Source organism: Glossina fuscipes, unplaced genomic scaffold, assembly GCF_014805625.2.
Source record: "Glossina fuscipes isolate IAEA_lab_2018 unplaced genomic scaffold, Yale_Gfus_2 150, whole genome shotgun sequence".
Classification (NCBI taxonomy): Eukaryota; Metazoa; Arthropoda; class Insecta; order Diptera; family Glossinidae; genus Glossina; species Glossina fuscipes.
Window position 1 is genome coordinate 664,942 of NW_023998493.1, and position 15,113 is coordinate 680,054.

The window sequence follows — 15,113 nt, forward strand, 5'->3', positions numbered from 1 at the left end:
GAAATATAATATATAATCTTTTTTATATAAATGTATCAAAAATATGCTTTTGTAGTCGCTCCTCTGCACCTGCTCGAGTAGTTAGGCGGAATAATCGCTAATTGGTGTTTTGTCTGTGGCAAACTTAAGGGCTCGAGAAAATAAATTAGACTAGCTCGCGGAGAAATGTGGCGATCGGTAAAGAAAATTGCTGAATGAACTTTTAGCAATCTTTGTTTTTGTAGGCGTATGTGCACGTGTACTACTCTCACCAGTTATTTTAAATTCATTATAATAATTTATTATAAGAAAATGATTTTAATCTTAAGTACAATTAATTAAATAAAGGTAATGAGCAAAAAAAGAAATTTTGCAAGATCCGTTAGTTAAATTCTCCAAGAAATCTCAGCCAAGAAATCTGCCGACAAATGCGCATTCTCGACCCTGGTGAAAAACGTCAATTTAATACTGATTGCAACACAATAAAATTATATAATTAATGATAGATATTAATTTCGCAAATGAATGCAGCGACAACTTGATGTTCAACCAAAAACTGCAAAACGTTCTTTTAACCGCAATGTACTGTACTCTACGTCGCCAAAGTGTTCCCATAACTGCTCCTGTAAGCTACTCTTTCCTCCTTATCTTGACCCGATTACTAATCGACGTGATTGTAAAATTTGGACATAACGGGCAGGCGAAAAGGTATTGGTTGAGAAATTTGTTATTTAGCAAACTATGATTTTATGAAAATGCATCTACCGGTTGACAGCTCCGGAGTCGTAGGTGATCATATCAAGAAAAATATTGTGAATAATCCCCAACAAAGTGATGATAGTCAAGAATGCTACTTAGCAATTGCTGATGAGGAAGATACGATCCAGCGGCACTTAGCAAGCCTTACTTGAACAGACACACTGTTTTCGGATATAAAACTTTTGCCCACTGACTTAAAAATGTATTTCTTGGCTGTTGTCTATGACATTGCAGGGCGATTGATTATTGACATAGTCGGCGATTTCCACATAATAGAAGATAATCATGTTGCAACTGTAGCAGCGCAGCTTAAAGCGATAATATATTAATTAATAATTAATTACACGCGCTACATTCCAAGGTAATTTAAACCATGCCAACGAGAAGGCGGACAGAAAAACACGGAAAACAGTGCCCATCTCCGCTTTTCAGTATTGTTAATAATATGGTTAATTTATGAATACTGCTACTCCAATGAACCTTATCATTTTTGCTTTGGCTTAATTTAGAAACCTTGATAAGTGATGAGTATCCAAATTTTGTTCTAAAATTGTATCCAAATTTTGTTCCGCTGTTAAATGGTATTTTAACAGCGGTTTCCAATACTTGTTTGCCATTTAACAGAGCTGAATGACGACTGCGTTGCCCTTTTTTGACTATTTTTCTATTGGTTGCATAGATCGTCGCACGTTGACATCAATCATTTACATGCATTGGTATGCAGTGCATTCTTTACAAAGAGCATCATAGTAGTATAAATAAAAAAGTTTCTAATTGCAGTTTCCTTAATACTCTTAATAATAAGACTGGTGTTTGGCACCCGAAAACTTTGGGATATATGAAATGAGTAAAAAATATGTAATTTAAAAACTATTAGAGCCGAAATTTAGGAAAATTTCAATTTTTTTATAATTTTAAATTAAAAATTATAATCAATATTTTTGCTTCCATAGAATAACATATCTAGTGGTCAAAATTTCTTTCTAGATGTTTGAAAAGATGAAAAGCTTTTTTCATCAAAAGCTAGTGTTTGTTACTTTTTGTAAGTTAACAAGAGTTATTTAATACCACCATTTAATAACATTAAAATCCAATGGAGTTTGAAAGCTCATTTATTTATAGCGTTAAAAAGCAATTGCTGCCATTTCACAACAAATATCATTTGTCTCATAAAGAAAAAATATTTGATAGAATTTTGTGACTCTCTATATGTTCCAATAGATAAATAACTTTGCGAAAAAATTCTCATCACTTGTAAGATTATATGTAAAAATTAACCAAAGGTATCAGAGAATTTGTAAAAATTAAGGAAAAATATTCAAAAATCGAACGGCAGGTCTTTAAAAATGAACAAAAACTAGTCAGAATGTGTTTGAGGGAAAATAAATGTGTTTTTTGATACAATTAAAGAAACGATTTCAAAAATTCTCACCAAGAAATTATCATTTCTATTTAATATATAGGCATTATACACACAGCTGGTTCTCAGTATGCCCAGAAATCGCAGGATATTGTCGATGACATGGAACCAGATATTGATGATCCATCTACAAAGTTCTACAAGTCACGTTTCACAAAGTCAACAGTAGCTGACAATAAGGGACGGACACCTATATACAATTTTGATGAATGGTCTCGCGCTCATTACGGCCAATCATTCGAAAGACGCAAAACGGCGAAAGAAAAGCACGATCGCCAGACATACGAGGCAAAAGACCAAAAGCTGATGAGTCAAAATGAGTACCTGCTTTTGGTTATAATGATATTTACTTGTTTAGGTTACTACAAATTTGCGACAGAATCGTCTTATGATACACCTAAAGATCAAACCAAAAGAACACAAAAAACAAACGATGAATAGTCGTAAATGATGCAAAGGACAACATTAAACTACGACGTCGTTAATGATTCTGTGATTTGTATTATATTTTAGGACAATTTCTAGTTAATTTGCTTTACAAAGAAGTGGTGTAAATAAAGATTTATCAAAATCGAGTACTGCGCTTGCGTCCCGTGTATTTAGTATCTGGTCGTGTGTCAAGACCTTGACGACGTCTACGTTCTTTTTTAGCTAAAATCCAGTCGCGAGATTTCTTCAATGGTTTACCTCTGGCTGCTTTACACATATCTCGCTTTTTTATGTAACTAATACGTTTCTCCTCTTCCTCGTTACCTGTTAAGTAGAACAAGAAAAAATAATAAGTAGGACTCATGATGGAGGGCCTAGCGCTTTGGTTACCTAGAGCTTTGGGAAGCGGGGCCGAGCCACCGGTCATTAGAACCAGAAAGTATTTTTTCGCTTTTGTTGAATTAGGATAATCTATAACTAAACCGCCGTAAAAACCAGCTTTCATAGCTTGCGCTGTCACCATTTCAATTTGTTCGGCATTTTCCGGATAGAATTGGAAAACAGCACGAGCCGTACGTGTAAGACAAGACAATAGTGTAGAAAAAAATTTATACAAACGTTTATGCGGCTTATGAGACGTTTTATCGGCATTGCAAAGCCATTGCAATGCGGATATTGATAAAGCCCCGTCAAACGTGCCGGGTTTAAAATTGACTCCTTGACCCATATCGCTTAATATTAAATCTCCCGTCACTTCCCGATCAACAGCTATATCTAGCATGGGTCTTGATATGTCTACACCGATCCATGCATGACCGCTATCCTCTAGCACGCTACCCGACAAGCCAGAACCACAGCCCACGTCTAAAATCAAATATGATTCATCCTCATTTAAAGCCAACAATTCGAGAGCGCGTTCAGCCATTTCAACTTGAATTTCTATTATACGGGAACTGCAAAATATATATAAATAGTTAGTTTACAATATTTATTAAAAAACAAGAAAGTTTTACTTGCTGGAATATTTTTTTGCCTCCTCATCATTGTAGAACTAAAATATTGTAAAATGGTCATCAATGATTAAAATATTTGTTTTCATCTGTTTTATCTCTATCACTGAAATACGTACAATTTCAGGTGGTGCACTATGTTCTGGTCTTCTTGCCATGCTTTCATATTCCCCTTTTTCCTGTTTTGTTTTATAAACAAGGTTTCACGTAATCGCACGTGTTGAATTTTCCGATTATTTTTGTTTATTTGCTTCTTGCTCTTATCTGTAGAGTTGCAATATTTGATGTGTATTTCACGATTTTCACGTAAACTTTGTATCAACCTTAAATTATGCCTTATATAAAAAAAATTCTTTGAATCTCATTTATATTATATGGCAATTCTTTTCAGCTTGTTTTTGTTTTGGCCAAAAAATTGCATAAAATAATTGAAACATGTCGTTTGTTCTAAGGAATTTAGCAGGCTTGCTGAGACAGAGGTAATTTTAAAAAAAATTTAGTACAAAGGAGCATTACATTCAAATGTTCCACATTTTTAAAGGCACTTAACCGTTTACAATCCGCCTAAATTATTGCAAACATCTCTAGCTCCAAATGCGGGCAAACCCGTTGATAAAACTCCTGCAATATCAGAACAAAAGTTGGATGTGAGCGATTCCTGTAAAAAGAGACTGCGTGAAATTTGCACAGATAAAAATTTTTTACGCATAACGGTGGAAGGCGGAGGATGTTCTGGTTTCCAATATAAATTCGATTTAGACACTAAGCTCAACGAAGACGACTTAGAGTTTGGTGAAGAAAAAGCTAAAGTAGTGATTGATATTGTATCATTAGAATACTGTACAGGAGCGATGGTCGACTATCATGAAGAATTGATACGTTCTGGTTTCCGTATAATAAGTAATCCTTTAGCTGAGCAAGGTTGTTCTTGTGGGGCATCGTTTGCTTTAAAAATGGACTAGGCGTTCTGTGATCAACTTGTAAAGTTCGTTGTACTTGCTAGTTAGTAGAAAAACAAATATCGAAAATTGTTTTATCCAAGAACATATTTATTTATTATGTTTATTATTTTGTATTTACATAATTTTATGAGTTTTCCACTTAAGACTATAAATGATATCTAAAAACTATAGGCCAACGAAATATATATAAACAATGTAAAGAGTTGGAAATGTTTTGCTTTTTTTTTTCCTCTACAAGAATGCAGATAAATGTTACATATTACATTAACAACGATAAGACAGGCTTGATGTAAATGAATTCCTTCATTTGCAAGCTGCCAACTGTTCACTTAAACTAATAACTTGCTCAGTCAGCACACTTATTTGTTCCTCATAGTTTACTCTAGTGGTGGCCTGTGGAAAGTAAAATCAAATATGTTATCCCAATAAAAGAAGTCATTCCGTCTATTTTTTTGTTTAATCACCAAATCTTCCTCCAATAACTGTGAAGCCTGATTAATGCTTTGAATTTGTTCATCCTTTGCTTTTAATTCCTGGGTGGCATTTTCGAGACAGTTTTGTAAATGATCTACTTCGGATTTGTATGAGTTTACGTGCGATTCAGCAGAATGCTTATCTCTTAATAATTCTTCATATTTATGGCTTAAATTATTGAACAATAATTGTTCTTTTGTGGGTGGTATTGAAAGTTCTTTCAACGAATCCCTTGCGCTAAAGAAAAATGTTTTTAATGTTTAGAAAAATAAATTGTAAATATTATATTCATCTTTCACTTTATATATATTATACCTTTTGACACATGACGCTTGCACACTTAAACCCGCAGCTGTGGTACTGCTGTTACAATAAAGTTCATTTAACACAACTGGTTTAAGTGAGGCATTTATTTTTCTCTCTTGACCTTCGTTATTGCTCTTGAAAGAATCGCCATACAATTTACTAATTTCATATTGTGAACGCCAATAGGCGACTTCTTTTTCTAAGCTTGTAAGTCGTTCTTCAGCGGTGGTCTGCAATTGTTGGTTATTATGCAGCGGTGTGCTATCGCTACCAGAAGCACTTAACGCATCTTCACTTCCCAACTGGAAAGTTCATTAAGCAAACATTAGCAATAAAGGCTTACTTTCATACTTACTATGCTGGCGGCCTCCACAAGTTTCGTTTCTAAGTCTGAGTTGCGGCTTTGTAAAATATCCACTTCCCTCCTTAATTTCTTTTCCATTTCAGAATGATCTGCATTACGTTTCTCCAGTGATAATTCCAGATTTCTAATGCGCTCCTCTTGAATTTGAAGTTCTTTATTTTTGTCGTCAATCTGAATTTCAAGACTATTACTACTGCTACTACTTACTAAAAACACATTTGCTCACTGTTAGGCTTACCAAAGTTGTTAGTTGGGCGGTCTCCATGATTTTTTTTTGCAACTCCTCGAACATTAAAGCTTCTTGAACTCTATCTCCGTCCGGACCTGCAGGAAGATTCACTTGTTGCACTGATGGCTTGCCCAGCCTTTGTCCTTGTTTATTGTCTTTATCCTTTCTGCGTCCTTCGTTAACAGCCAATTCATCCTGCAAAGCAGCCACACGGTGTTCTAACTGCTTGTTACGGAATCCTAAAGAATCGACCTCTTGTTCAGCTCTTCTTAAAGTAGATTCCTTTTGTCTTAGCTGATCACGCAGTCCAGAACTTTTTGATTGCTCATCTAATACCGCCCTTTTTAGTACAGAAGCTTGAGCTCTGAGCTACACTTGTAAATGGACGGGGTTATTGAAATGAAGGGCGTTGCAAAACATACACTACTTACCTTAGCGTATTCACCAGCTAATTTTTGGTATTTTGTTTCGGAAACAAAACCCTCCATGATGTAAAATTCTCACGTATGTTAACACAATATATCCATTTTATCACAGGTTTTCTATATATAACATAAAGAATAAATTATGCTGATAGGATATTCTTTATTTATTAAATAGTCGCACAATGTAGAAAATAAACGAATTCTCCTTTTCTAAAGGGTGATAGCTCGCAAATCCCTGTGTCTAAATGTGTTGCCATCTTAGCAGAAATAATTTTGTTTACCATTACCAGCTGTTGATAGTGTTGCTTGAAAAAACATTTTAAAAAAATCGAAGGACAAAAAGTAATCGCGGCGGCATTCTTGTAAAAAGATAAATAAATATATTCTTTCTCTTTTCTTTTACGATGTCAGCGGGCTCAATAGATTTAAGTTCATATCGTGATCAACATTTTAAGGTAAATGCAATGCATTCCTCTCATACTCGTTCCTTAAAACTAATTTATTTTTAGGGTTCTCGAGCTGAGCAAGAGCGGTCTTTGCGAGAATCTACCACTTTGTATGTAGGCAATTTATCATTTTATACAACTGAAGAGCAAATTCATGAATTATTTTCCCGTTGTGGTGAGGTGCGCCGTATAGTAATGGGTTTGGATAAATATAAAAAAACTCCATGTGGATTCTGCTTCGTAGAATATTATACAAGACCAGAAGCCGAAAATGCTATGAGGTTCGTAATTTGACAATTTTTAAAATTCGTGTATAATTGAACCTCTTTTCCATATAGATATGTAAATGGTACACGTTTAGATGATCGTTTGATACGTGTTGATTGGGATGCCGGATTTATAGAAGGCCGGCAATATGGACGTGGCAAAACTGGTGGCCAGGTTCGCGATGAATATCGTACAGATTACGATGCCGGCAGGGGTGGTTATGGCAAGTTGTTATCACAAAAATTAGCTCCTAACACAGATAATCGATGATTTAAGTTCAATTTTAGTAATAGTTTAAATATATAGAAATAGTGTCTTGATATTCATTTTTTTTTTGTCTAAATTCCACATAACCTGCGTACTTCTTGCTATATAAATGAAACAAAAGTGTGACAGAGATTTCATGAACAGCTCGTGTAAAATCTCGAATTTAATCGCGGAAATTTTAAGCGCGATAACAAGAAAACCTTTCTTAATGAAAAATATGCGCAATTCGACGTATTTATGACTTTCTAAAATGCTGTCGTAGTAACCGTCAATTTCTGATTGTCGCATACTGTAATTCTAAAGGGTTTTTGAAAGGTTCAGTCTTATGCTGCATTTGACTTCTTTGTCTGCAGTGCGAAGAAATTGCAATTGCTTAAAAATTATCGATTAAATTAAGCCAACATTGTTTATTTTTGCAAATGAACGGTGACGGACGGAGCTTTTCCCAATTTATTGAATTTGACTAAACAGACACTAGACGAGGGCGGCCTAACTTTTAACTTTTACGAAACCTAACATGACTGCATTTAGAAAGTATAGTAAAAAATACAAACGTGCTATAGCACGCGGTTATTGCGATTGTATTCCATATATCACTTAAACAATGCACCAAAAAGAAAGCGAAACAGATGGAAGACTATTTAGATTATTTGTTTAACAGCTAAAATTATTCTAATGTCAACCCACAACAAGACACCATGGCAATGAAAATGGCCTAATATCCACGCAACAAAGTTAAGGTTAAGACAGTTGTATCATATGTTGGAATTGATCAATTTGTCTACAAACCACATCTTGACTCCCACTAATTGAAATAAATTGACGGGCAGTAGTAACTTGTCAGTAGTATATGGGAATCAAAAGAATTACGTCAAAAAGTCGGACAGGGTGGACAGACCATTTTAAGATTTGTAAATTATTCAATCTTTTTAATTATTCATGTAATTTTGAGCTAAGGAAGAACCAAGCCCAATGTCGGCAGGTTCAAGGTTCATATCCGCGACTATCGTATCCACAACAATCATCGAAAAGCGTTTTGCACGTAAGCCACCCAATGCCGGCAAATTTATGGCTAGTCCCATGGCTTTAACGAATTCGCCGGAAGGATCTGCCAACATGCGTACACGGCCATCTGCACCATGTCGTTTACCCCAAGCCGACATAACGAAAGGATCGTTAACTGAAACGCAAATTATGTCATGGACATATAATGCCTTCTTCAGTTCCTTTGCAGGCCCAACAAAACCAGGCAAATGAATCTAGAAAAAGGAGTAAACAAAAATAAGTATATTCCCGTATCCCATACTTACAATTATATGCTACCGTAGAACAAGTAAAAGGCGTAAAAGCTCCTGGTACGCCGAAAATAATAACTTTCTGCCCGGCCGTAAGCTCGCGGATATTTATTTTGTTTCTCGGTGAACCTTCAAACAAATCCACCGAAGGGAGCCTATCACCAACCTTAAAAAATATTATAGAAGGAATCCAATAATCTCTATTTGCATATTGATTAAATGCGGATATATCAATAGTACTCATTCCTTGAAATCTTCAATAAAACGAAACGGCTTCCCCAAACCATCAACATATTTATTTTCTTATTTTTGGAAGAGGAAACGTAAACTTTTTGCTTAAGAAATACTTTGGGCTTTAAATCTTACGATTTTTAATTGACGTACCTTAGTCGTAGCTGTAAATTTTGTTTGAAAATTTCGTCCCATGCTCGCCTTCAAAGAGCAATTCCACACCAATAGGCGAGCACTAAACATCTTTCACAAAATGGTTTAATAGTAAATTTTATTATGTTTGCATTTAATTTAATTCAATAGTGACATTGATGGCATTTTCGAAGAACATCGTCCATAAAGGTTAGAAATTTGTATTCTTCCTGTAGTTTTTTGTCAATTTTTATTAACTAAAACTTATGAATTTTTTGTGTTTATCACTAGAAGACGCTTGCCATAGGCGTTGCTGAACAAAAATTTCACTCAATTTCCATCCTCCCATGGAGTGCGATTCGAAATTGGCTGTGGAAATTTCGTGTCTCCTTTTAGCTCTTCCGATCAAGCTTTAAATTGGTAGTAATCCGTTTATAAACACGGCGGTGATAAGAAACCCCAAAAATAAAAATTACGAAAGAAATCTTAGTGCATTTAGCAATAAATAAGGCGCTACAGCCGTTCAGTGGAAAACCAACCTATATTGACTAATAGACCATCCCCGCAAGTAAAAAATTATAATGTTAATTTTCTACAGCCGCAAGTAAGCAGCTTACATACTGTATTCACAAAAGAATTTACCATATATCTATATGTGTAGCATATTGAATGTTTTTACAGATGAAGTAATTTTTAATTTATTTATTTTTAATATTTTGAGCCAATGAGCAGCTAAGTCCAGTACCATCAGGTTCGACATTCAATGCCAACACCTTTGCGTCCTCTACTATCATTGAAAACCGCTTTGAACGCATGCCTCCCAATGGTGGTAAGTCTATAGTAAGATCCATAGCTTTAACAAAAGCAGCCGAAGGATCTGCTAACATGCGAACTTTACCATCTGCACCATGTTCTTTGCCCCATGCTGACATAACAAAGGGATCGTTTACAGAAATGCAAATTACTTCGTTCACATTTAGCTCCTTTTTCAATTCATCTGCAGAGTCAACATAACCGGGTAAATGAGTCTAGAAATTAATAAAAATTAAGCTGGGATATCGCGAATACACAAAGAATTACCTTAGAGCAACCAGGGGTAAACGCTCCGGGTACACCAAAAATAACAACCTTTTTCTTGGCGGTCAACTCCGAGATATTTATTTTATTTGCCGGTGAACCTTCAAACAACTCCACGGAAGGAAGTGTATCGCCAACCTGACAAAATAAAATTCACAGAATTGAATAATTTTTATTTGCAAATTGAATATATGGTATTAGTCATGGAAAAATAAAAAAATTGATTGCTCTTTAAATCTGTCTTCAAAACTAGAAATGAAAAAAAGAGAAATCTAAGGCGACCTTGACATTTCACATTCTTGTGAATGATTCAATACAATATTCAATACAAGTAATTACTCTTCCACAAATACTGGATTACGTAAGTTTCCTTTAAAAAAAACAACCAGCCTTTGGAAGTTTTAAACTGTGTAAATTTTTACTCAATTTACCTTAATCATTACTGGAAATGTTGTTTGAAACGTACGGATTGCGCTTGCCTTCAATGAAGAATTCTTTAATAATATACGAGCTGCAAGCATTTTCACTCTTCAACCCGCCAGAAAAATTGTCACAATAAAAAGAAACCCAAACATTGGAAGCGTTGCCAACTTTAAGAAACGTTTTGTTTTTTTTTTTTATTCCATTATTAGAGAATAAATATAAAAAAACTTATAGATTATGTCAATTTATATGGAAAGTTTTAGATACACATTAAATGTTCGGCAAGACGTTCGATATCATCCAAACTTAATAGCCTCAATTTTGTTTCAAAGTCTAGCATAAATTCTCTAGTCAGGCGTTCAGATTGCTGCTCGTTGTAGTACTTGCGGAAGGAGCGATGAATAATTTCCTTCAAACCTTCCTGCTTCATAACTATTAAATTTAGTTTGGTACCATCTTTAATGCTAGGATATGCTGACAACGGTTGTTCATCGTTTAGTGTGCGCCCAACTAATAACAGTTTTTGTAAATTCAACGGTATATTTACTTTCTTTTCTATTTCCTTTTTAATCTCAACGATTGTTGTTGCTTGAGACACCTGCAAAATAAGATTACATTTTACATCAGGAAGAGAAATTTAATAACACTTTTACTTACATCTAAGGTGAAATCGTTACCTTTCAAAACTTTAATAACAATTTGCATATTCTGGTTTTATTTGATTTTGTTACCAAAAATTAATAAAAATACAAACAAGAGTCGGCTAAAAACTTTATGAAAATGATTTACTGTATTATTCATAGATGGCAACGCGAATGTAAATAATTCTGTATTGAAGTAATTGCAGATGTTTCTATATTGCGGTGTTTTTTTCGCAAATCGGTATAAAATATCGCATATGTCTATAAACACAGCAATGTATTGATCTGTAAATTCTGTACAAAATCCCTTAGTCAGTTGAAATATGAATTTATAATTTAATAAATATATAACTGGTTTCCAAAAGAACAGTGATAAATAATAAAGTATGTTGAATTTTTCGTTATTCAAAATCTTTGTGCATAAAAAAACAAAAATATAAGCGATTAAGCTAACTGCAAATGTGTTGTTTCAGAGTAAATGTTTTCCTATTTCGAAATTCGAACATTTTACTATCTTTTTTCGTATTTAAATTATGGCAACCAAGTTGTTGTAAAAAAAGAAATGCAACTCTATTTGTAGCAACAACTTAAACCGCAGAAAGAAATTTTGTGTGTGGATTATTTTTTTATAATATTATATATTCATCGTAATATTTTTTGAAACTGCAGTTAATGTACTATCGACATTAAAAAGCTGATAACTTTTATGAAATATATCTGTAAACATACGAAAAGAAAGACGGCCGCATCTATGGTAAAATTTTTTTACGTTTTTTTCTCTCTTAGTGAAAGAAAAGTTTTTTTTCTCGTAATTTTAGTTAATTAAAGATATTCCAAAGAAAAGAAAGAAAAAGTGTTAAAGAGAAAACTACAAAAGCAATCAATGATAAAAGTGGATTGCAAAGAACAAAGAGTGAGAAATACGAAAAAGCAGAAGACGTTGACAAACGCGTTTGAGACGGTCGTGTTGCGTGTGTAATTTTCTAAAACGCTGCACGATACCCTGCCCGTTAAAGTACTTTTTTTTTTATTACCTTCCACATAAATCAAAAAAAAAAAGAAGACGAAATATTTTGATGTTTTCTAATTTAAATCGTGGCAAAGATAAATTTAATAAATTCCTTCATATACTGAGGGTGCGTATATTACTTTTATAGTTATGTTTGTGTTCTTTTATATATTGTTTGGTATGTATATACAAATTTTTTTTTTTTTTTATTAACACCATTTTATGGTATACAATGAGAGTTTTGATTTATGCAATTTATTGCATTAATAACGAGCTGCGTAAGTTCTGGTTTTTTTTCATTTGTTTTCTCTTTTCTTTCTCATAAATATCATTATGTTAGCCATAATTTCTTTTATGTGCCTATTTGTTGCTTTAAAGCCGTCCGCTAATTACAGTATTGCCAGAAACATAATTTTATTTTCGACGTAAATTTGTAGGATTTAGAGTCTAGTTGTGAATATAATAGTATATATAATAGTATATAATAAGTATACAGACATGTGCAATATTCGACTGAACGATCACTCTGATCAGTTAAAAAAACTTTCGAAAATTGTTCCACTTGAGAGAAAGTAAATATGTCAACAAAAAAAGGAAAATAATTTAGGTGTATTGTTTATAAACTACAAGTTCGCGTTAACCCAACAAATCCCTTTTATTGTCATATATAAGACTTCCTCAAAACGACTTTTAATCAAACATAGATTCATAGCTAAGAATCATATTCTTCTCACATTTTTTTTTAAATATATCCCATATAAAATATATCCCATTTGATACTTGTACTACACGTAATTTTCTTACAAGGTTTCTTTACGAAATTTATTTATCTCGCAAAATAGTATCGAAGTGTATATTATTTATTCTCTGTAAACAAGACTTCAGCAGATATCGCGTTGGGCCGAACAGAAGAGTTCTCTCAAATCTTTTCCATTTCTTGAAAGGGAAACAAAAAACCTTTTCAAATATTCTTATTCGAATTTTCATAGATATTTTTTTGTAGAATTGATAAAATTAACTACTTCAATGTCTCTTTTTTTAGTCTAAGAATTCAATTCATTAGTCTAAAATTAAAATAATAATAATAACTACTTCAATTTTCGTTTGTTTTTATTTAAATATGTTCTTCGTTGCAAAGCGTTTCAAGTTAAATGAGTAAGTGATATAAACTAAAAATTTTTAGTTTTGCTTTTGCCGGCAAATATATTTAAAAGTATTTCGTGACAATGATTAAATATTGAAGTATTTGTCTGTTTCTAACGTTAACTAATTAGTGTTTGTTCGTCTTATTAAATGATTACAGCATTGTATGCACACAAGCACATACACATACACGCATGTGTACATATGTAGTACGTTTCAAGTTAACGTTAATTCATTCATATTTCTTCGTATGATTGGATATTTGTTCTAAAAAGACAGAATTTGTACAAATAAACGAATCAACATCAAGCTGTGTAAGTTATACCTAAAGAAAAAAATTTGCCCAAGAACTTATAAGTAAAAAAAAAACTGACATCGGCAATTCGCAACATCGACGCAAAGGCAACAGTAACAGCGGTAGAGGCTAGCCTGTTAACCCGTTATGGATATTACAGCAACAGCGGCAACAACAGCAGCATCACTGCTACAAAGTACAACTATTGCAGCTACGATTGCTACCAGTACTGCAAAAACGACGGACGTCCCAGCGACCGTTGCTAACAATAACAATAATAATAGCAGTAATAACAACAACAATAATAATAATAATAGTATCAATAGCAAAATTGCCACAACTAACGGCATTAAGGAAAATAACAGTAATAATATTAACACCACAACCACAACAACTGTTTCAGTACCAATTGTGGTAACAAACATATCACCGGTTGCCGGCGGTATATCAGCAACACAAGCCAAGAGCACAGAGGTGAGTTGTTTTGTTTATTTGATTTTTCTATGTCAAAATTATATATTATATATATATATATATATGTACATATATATATATGTTTATATAATATATATACGTGTGTGTTACATATGCACTTGTGTTTTCGTAAATTCTTTTATACATTCTACGCGTATATATGTAAAAATGTAAACGCATTTCTTTTCCTTCTTTTATACATACTTTCTTTTACATAGTAAGTATATATATATTGCATTATTTTTCTTGGAAATTATTTAAGTTGTACTTCATCTAGTATTCGATATTATTTTGCATTTTATCATAAGTCCGAGTTTCTAAATGGATAAAAATTTCTACTGTTTACAATTTTTAGTAAATAGAAAGTTGTTCTTAGTGAAATATCTAAGAAAATATATCATTTTTTAATACAAATTAACCCTTCGTATACAATGCTCGACGATCTTTTATCATTTTTTAGCTATACTTTGTTAAGGCAATGTTTCCATTGTTAAATGACATGAAAAAAATGTTCAAGTGTGGCTAAACAGGCATGTAATCTGGCCTGCCCATCTTGTATTGGTAACAAAGGCATCCTTTGGCCCAAGGCACAGTATGCAAGCAACCTTTTTTACACAGTAAGTGGGTTGTTTAGGAATCCGTGCAAAAAATTGATGTATCCCACCAATCTTGTAACATGAAGAAACTCTATATATTTTTTTAAAAAACAGTGCAAAAAAATAATGAGGAAATCCACACTACATAGCTATTAAAACAAAAACCATTCATTTTTATTATAAAAAACAAATTGGAATTAGTTCGTAGTGAAAATTCAGCCCATGAGTGCATACAACGTATAAATATTGAAATTGATATTATGAAATTAATCAAAAATGCTATCGTCAGCAGATATGTCAGGTAGGCCTAGCACAACTGTCGGGTTTGATTCAAATGAAAAATTTTGTTCATTATTAGCGGCCTAGCAGCTTCAGAGCAAGTCACTAACACGCGTGTGGGCATAAACTGACTGACTTCTTCACTGCCAAAACTAAAATTTAAAAAAAAATTATTTTTTGG

At 33.2% G+C, this 15,113-nt stretch overlaps 9 protein-coding genes across 15 annotated transcripts in view; 4 read left to right on the forward strand and 5 right to left on the reverse strand.

Moving 5' to 3' along the window:
* Positions 1–2,682, forward strand: part of LOC119641479 (dnaJ homolog subfamily C member 30, mitochondrial-like) — a 5,329-nt gene extending 2,647 nt beyond the window's left edge. Inside the window, exon 2 of the mRNA XM_038040191.1 lies at positions 2,202–2,682. Within this exon, the coding sequence (XP_037896119.1) occupies positions 2,202–2,599 (398 nt within the window). The 3' untranslated portion in view covers positions 2,600–2,682. The remainder of the gene's footprint in view (positions 1–2,201) is intronic.
* LOC119641478 (probable 18S rRNA (guanine-N(7))-methyltransferase) lies at positions 2,640–3,860 on the reverse strand. Its single transcript, XM_038040190.1, has 4 exons — positions 3,717–3,860; positions 3,601–3,638; positions 2,978–3,540; positions 2,640–2,911 (listed from the first exon to the last, which is right to left on the reverse strand). Exons 1-4 carry the CDS (start codon positions 3,753–3,755, stop codon positions 2,724–2,726), a joined length of 828 nt encoding a protein of 275 aa, XP_037896118.1. The 5' UTR covers positions 3,756–3,860; the 3' UTR covers positions 2,640–2,723.
* On the forward strand, positions 3,754–4,659 carry LOC119641480 (iron-sulfur cluster assembly 2 homolog, mitochondrial). The gene is made up of 3 exons (XM_038040192.1): positions 3,754–3,804; positions 3,989–4,076; positions 4,139–4,659. The coding sequence occupies exons 2-3, from the start codon at positions 4,033–4,035 to the stop codon at positions 4,557–4,559; spliced, it is 465 nt and encodes a 154-aa protein (XP_037896120.1). The 5' UTR covers positions 3,754–3,804; positions 3,989–4,032; the 3' UTR covers positions 4,560–4,659.
* A 132-nt stretch (positions 4,660–4,791) lies between these two features.
* Positions 4,792–6,603, reverse strand: LOC119641477 (myosin-11). Its single transcript, XM_038040189.1, has 6 exons — positions 6,364–6,603; positions 5,942–6,301; positions 5,695–5,874; positions 5,349–5,641; positions 5,024–5,270; positions 4,792–4,952 (listed from the first exon to the last, which is right to left on the reverse strand). The coding sequence occupies exons 1-6, from the start codon at positions 6,418–6,420 to the stop codon at positions 4,863–4,865; spliced, it is 1,227 nt and encodes a 408-aa protein (XP_037896117.1). The 5' UTR covers positions 6,421–6,603; the 3' UTR covers positions 4,792–4,862.
* An 81-nt stretch (positions 6,604–6,684) lies between these two features.
* LOC119641497 (nuclear cap-binding protein subunit 2) lies at positions 6,685–9,475 on the forward strand. Of its 3 annotated transcripts, none has more exons than XM_038040212.1 (5): positions 6,685–6,812; positions 6,867–7,084; positions 7,142–7,293; positions 9,167–9,205; positions 9,287–9,475. In XM_038040212.1, exons 1-5 carry the CDS (start codon positions 6,762–6,764, stop codon positions 9,310–9,312), a joined length of 486 nt encoding a protein of 161 aa, XP_037896140.1. In that variant the 5' UTR covers positions 6,685–6,761; the 3' UTR covers positions 9,313–9,475. The 3 variants fall into 3 exon arrangements, with proteins under 3 accessions (XP_037896140.1, XP_037896141.1, XP_037896142.1); XM_038040213.1 differs by having other exon boundaries at positions 9,290–9,475; XM_038040214.1 differs by lacking the exons at positions 9,167–9,205; positions 9,287–9,475 and having other exon boundaries at positions 6,686–6,812; positions 7,142–7,773.
* LOC119641499 (peroxiredoxin-5, mitochondrial-like) lies at positions 7,877–8,872 on the reverse strand. The gene has a single exon (XM_038040217.1). The coding sequence runs from the start codon at positions 8,498–8,500 to the stop codon at positions 8,267–8,269; it is 234 nt and encodes a 77-aa protein (XP_037896145.1). The 5' UTR covers positions 8,501–8,872; the 3' UTR covers positions 7,877–8,266.
* Positions 9,476–9,579: 104 nt separating the features above from the next.
* On the reverse strand, positions 9,580–10,652 carry LOC119641496 (peroxiredoxin-5, mitochondrial-like). The gene is made up of 3 exons (XM_038040211.1): positions 10,504–10,652; positions 10,076–10,210; positions 9,580–10,023 (listed from the first exon to the last, which is right to left on the reverse strand). Exons 1-3 carry the CDS (start codon positions 10,591–10,593, stop codon positions 9,694–9,696), a joined length of 555 nt encoding a protein of 184 aa, XP_037896139.1. The 5' UTR covers positions 10,594–10,652; the 3' UTR covers positions 9,580–9,693.
* Positions 10,653–10,659: 7 nt separating this feature from the next.
* Positions 10,660–11,319, reverse strand: LOC119641498 (ubiquitin-like protein 4A). The gene is made up of 2 exons (XM_038040215.1): positions 11,153–11,319; positions 10,660–11,093 (listed from the first exon to the last, which is right to left on the reverse strand). Exons 1-2 carry the CDS (start codon positions 11,198–11,200, stop codon positions 10,755–10,757), a joined length of 387 nt encoding a protein of 128 aa, XP_037896143.1. The 5' UTR covers positions 11,201–11,319; the 3' UTR covers positions 10,660–10,754.
* Positions 11,320–11,671: 352 nt separating this feature from the next.
* Positions 11,672–15,113, forward strand: part of LOC119641456 (serine/threonine-protein phosphatase 2A 56 kDa regulatory subunit gamma isoform) — a 39,394-nt gene continuing 35,952 nt past the window's right edge. For 2 of the 5 annotated variants that reach the window (XM_038040152.1, XM_038040148.1), the window contains exons 1-2: positions 11,936–12,323; positions 13,449–14,057. In XM_038040152.1, coding sequence (XP_037896080.1) covers positions 13,731–14,057 — 327 coding nt within the window. In that variant the 5' untranslated portion in view covers positions 11,936–12,323; positions 13,449–13,730. Of the gene's footprint in view, positions 11,891–11,935; positions 12,324–13,283; positions 13,301–13,448; positions 14,058–15,113 lie in introns of those variants that run through there. The other 3 variants (XM_038040151.1, XM_038040149.1, XM_038040150.1) reach the window with 3 other exon arrangements.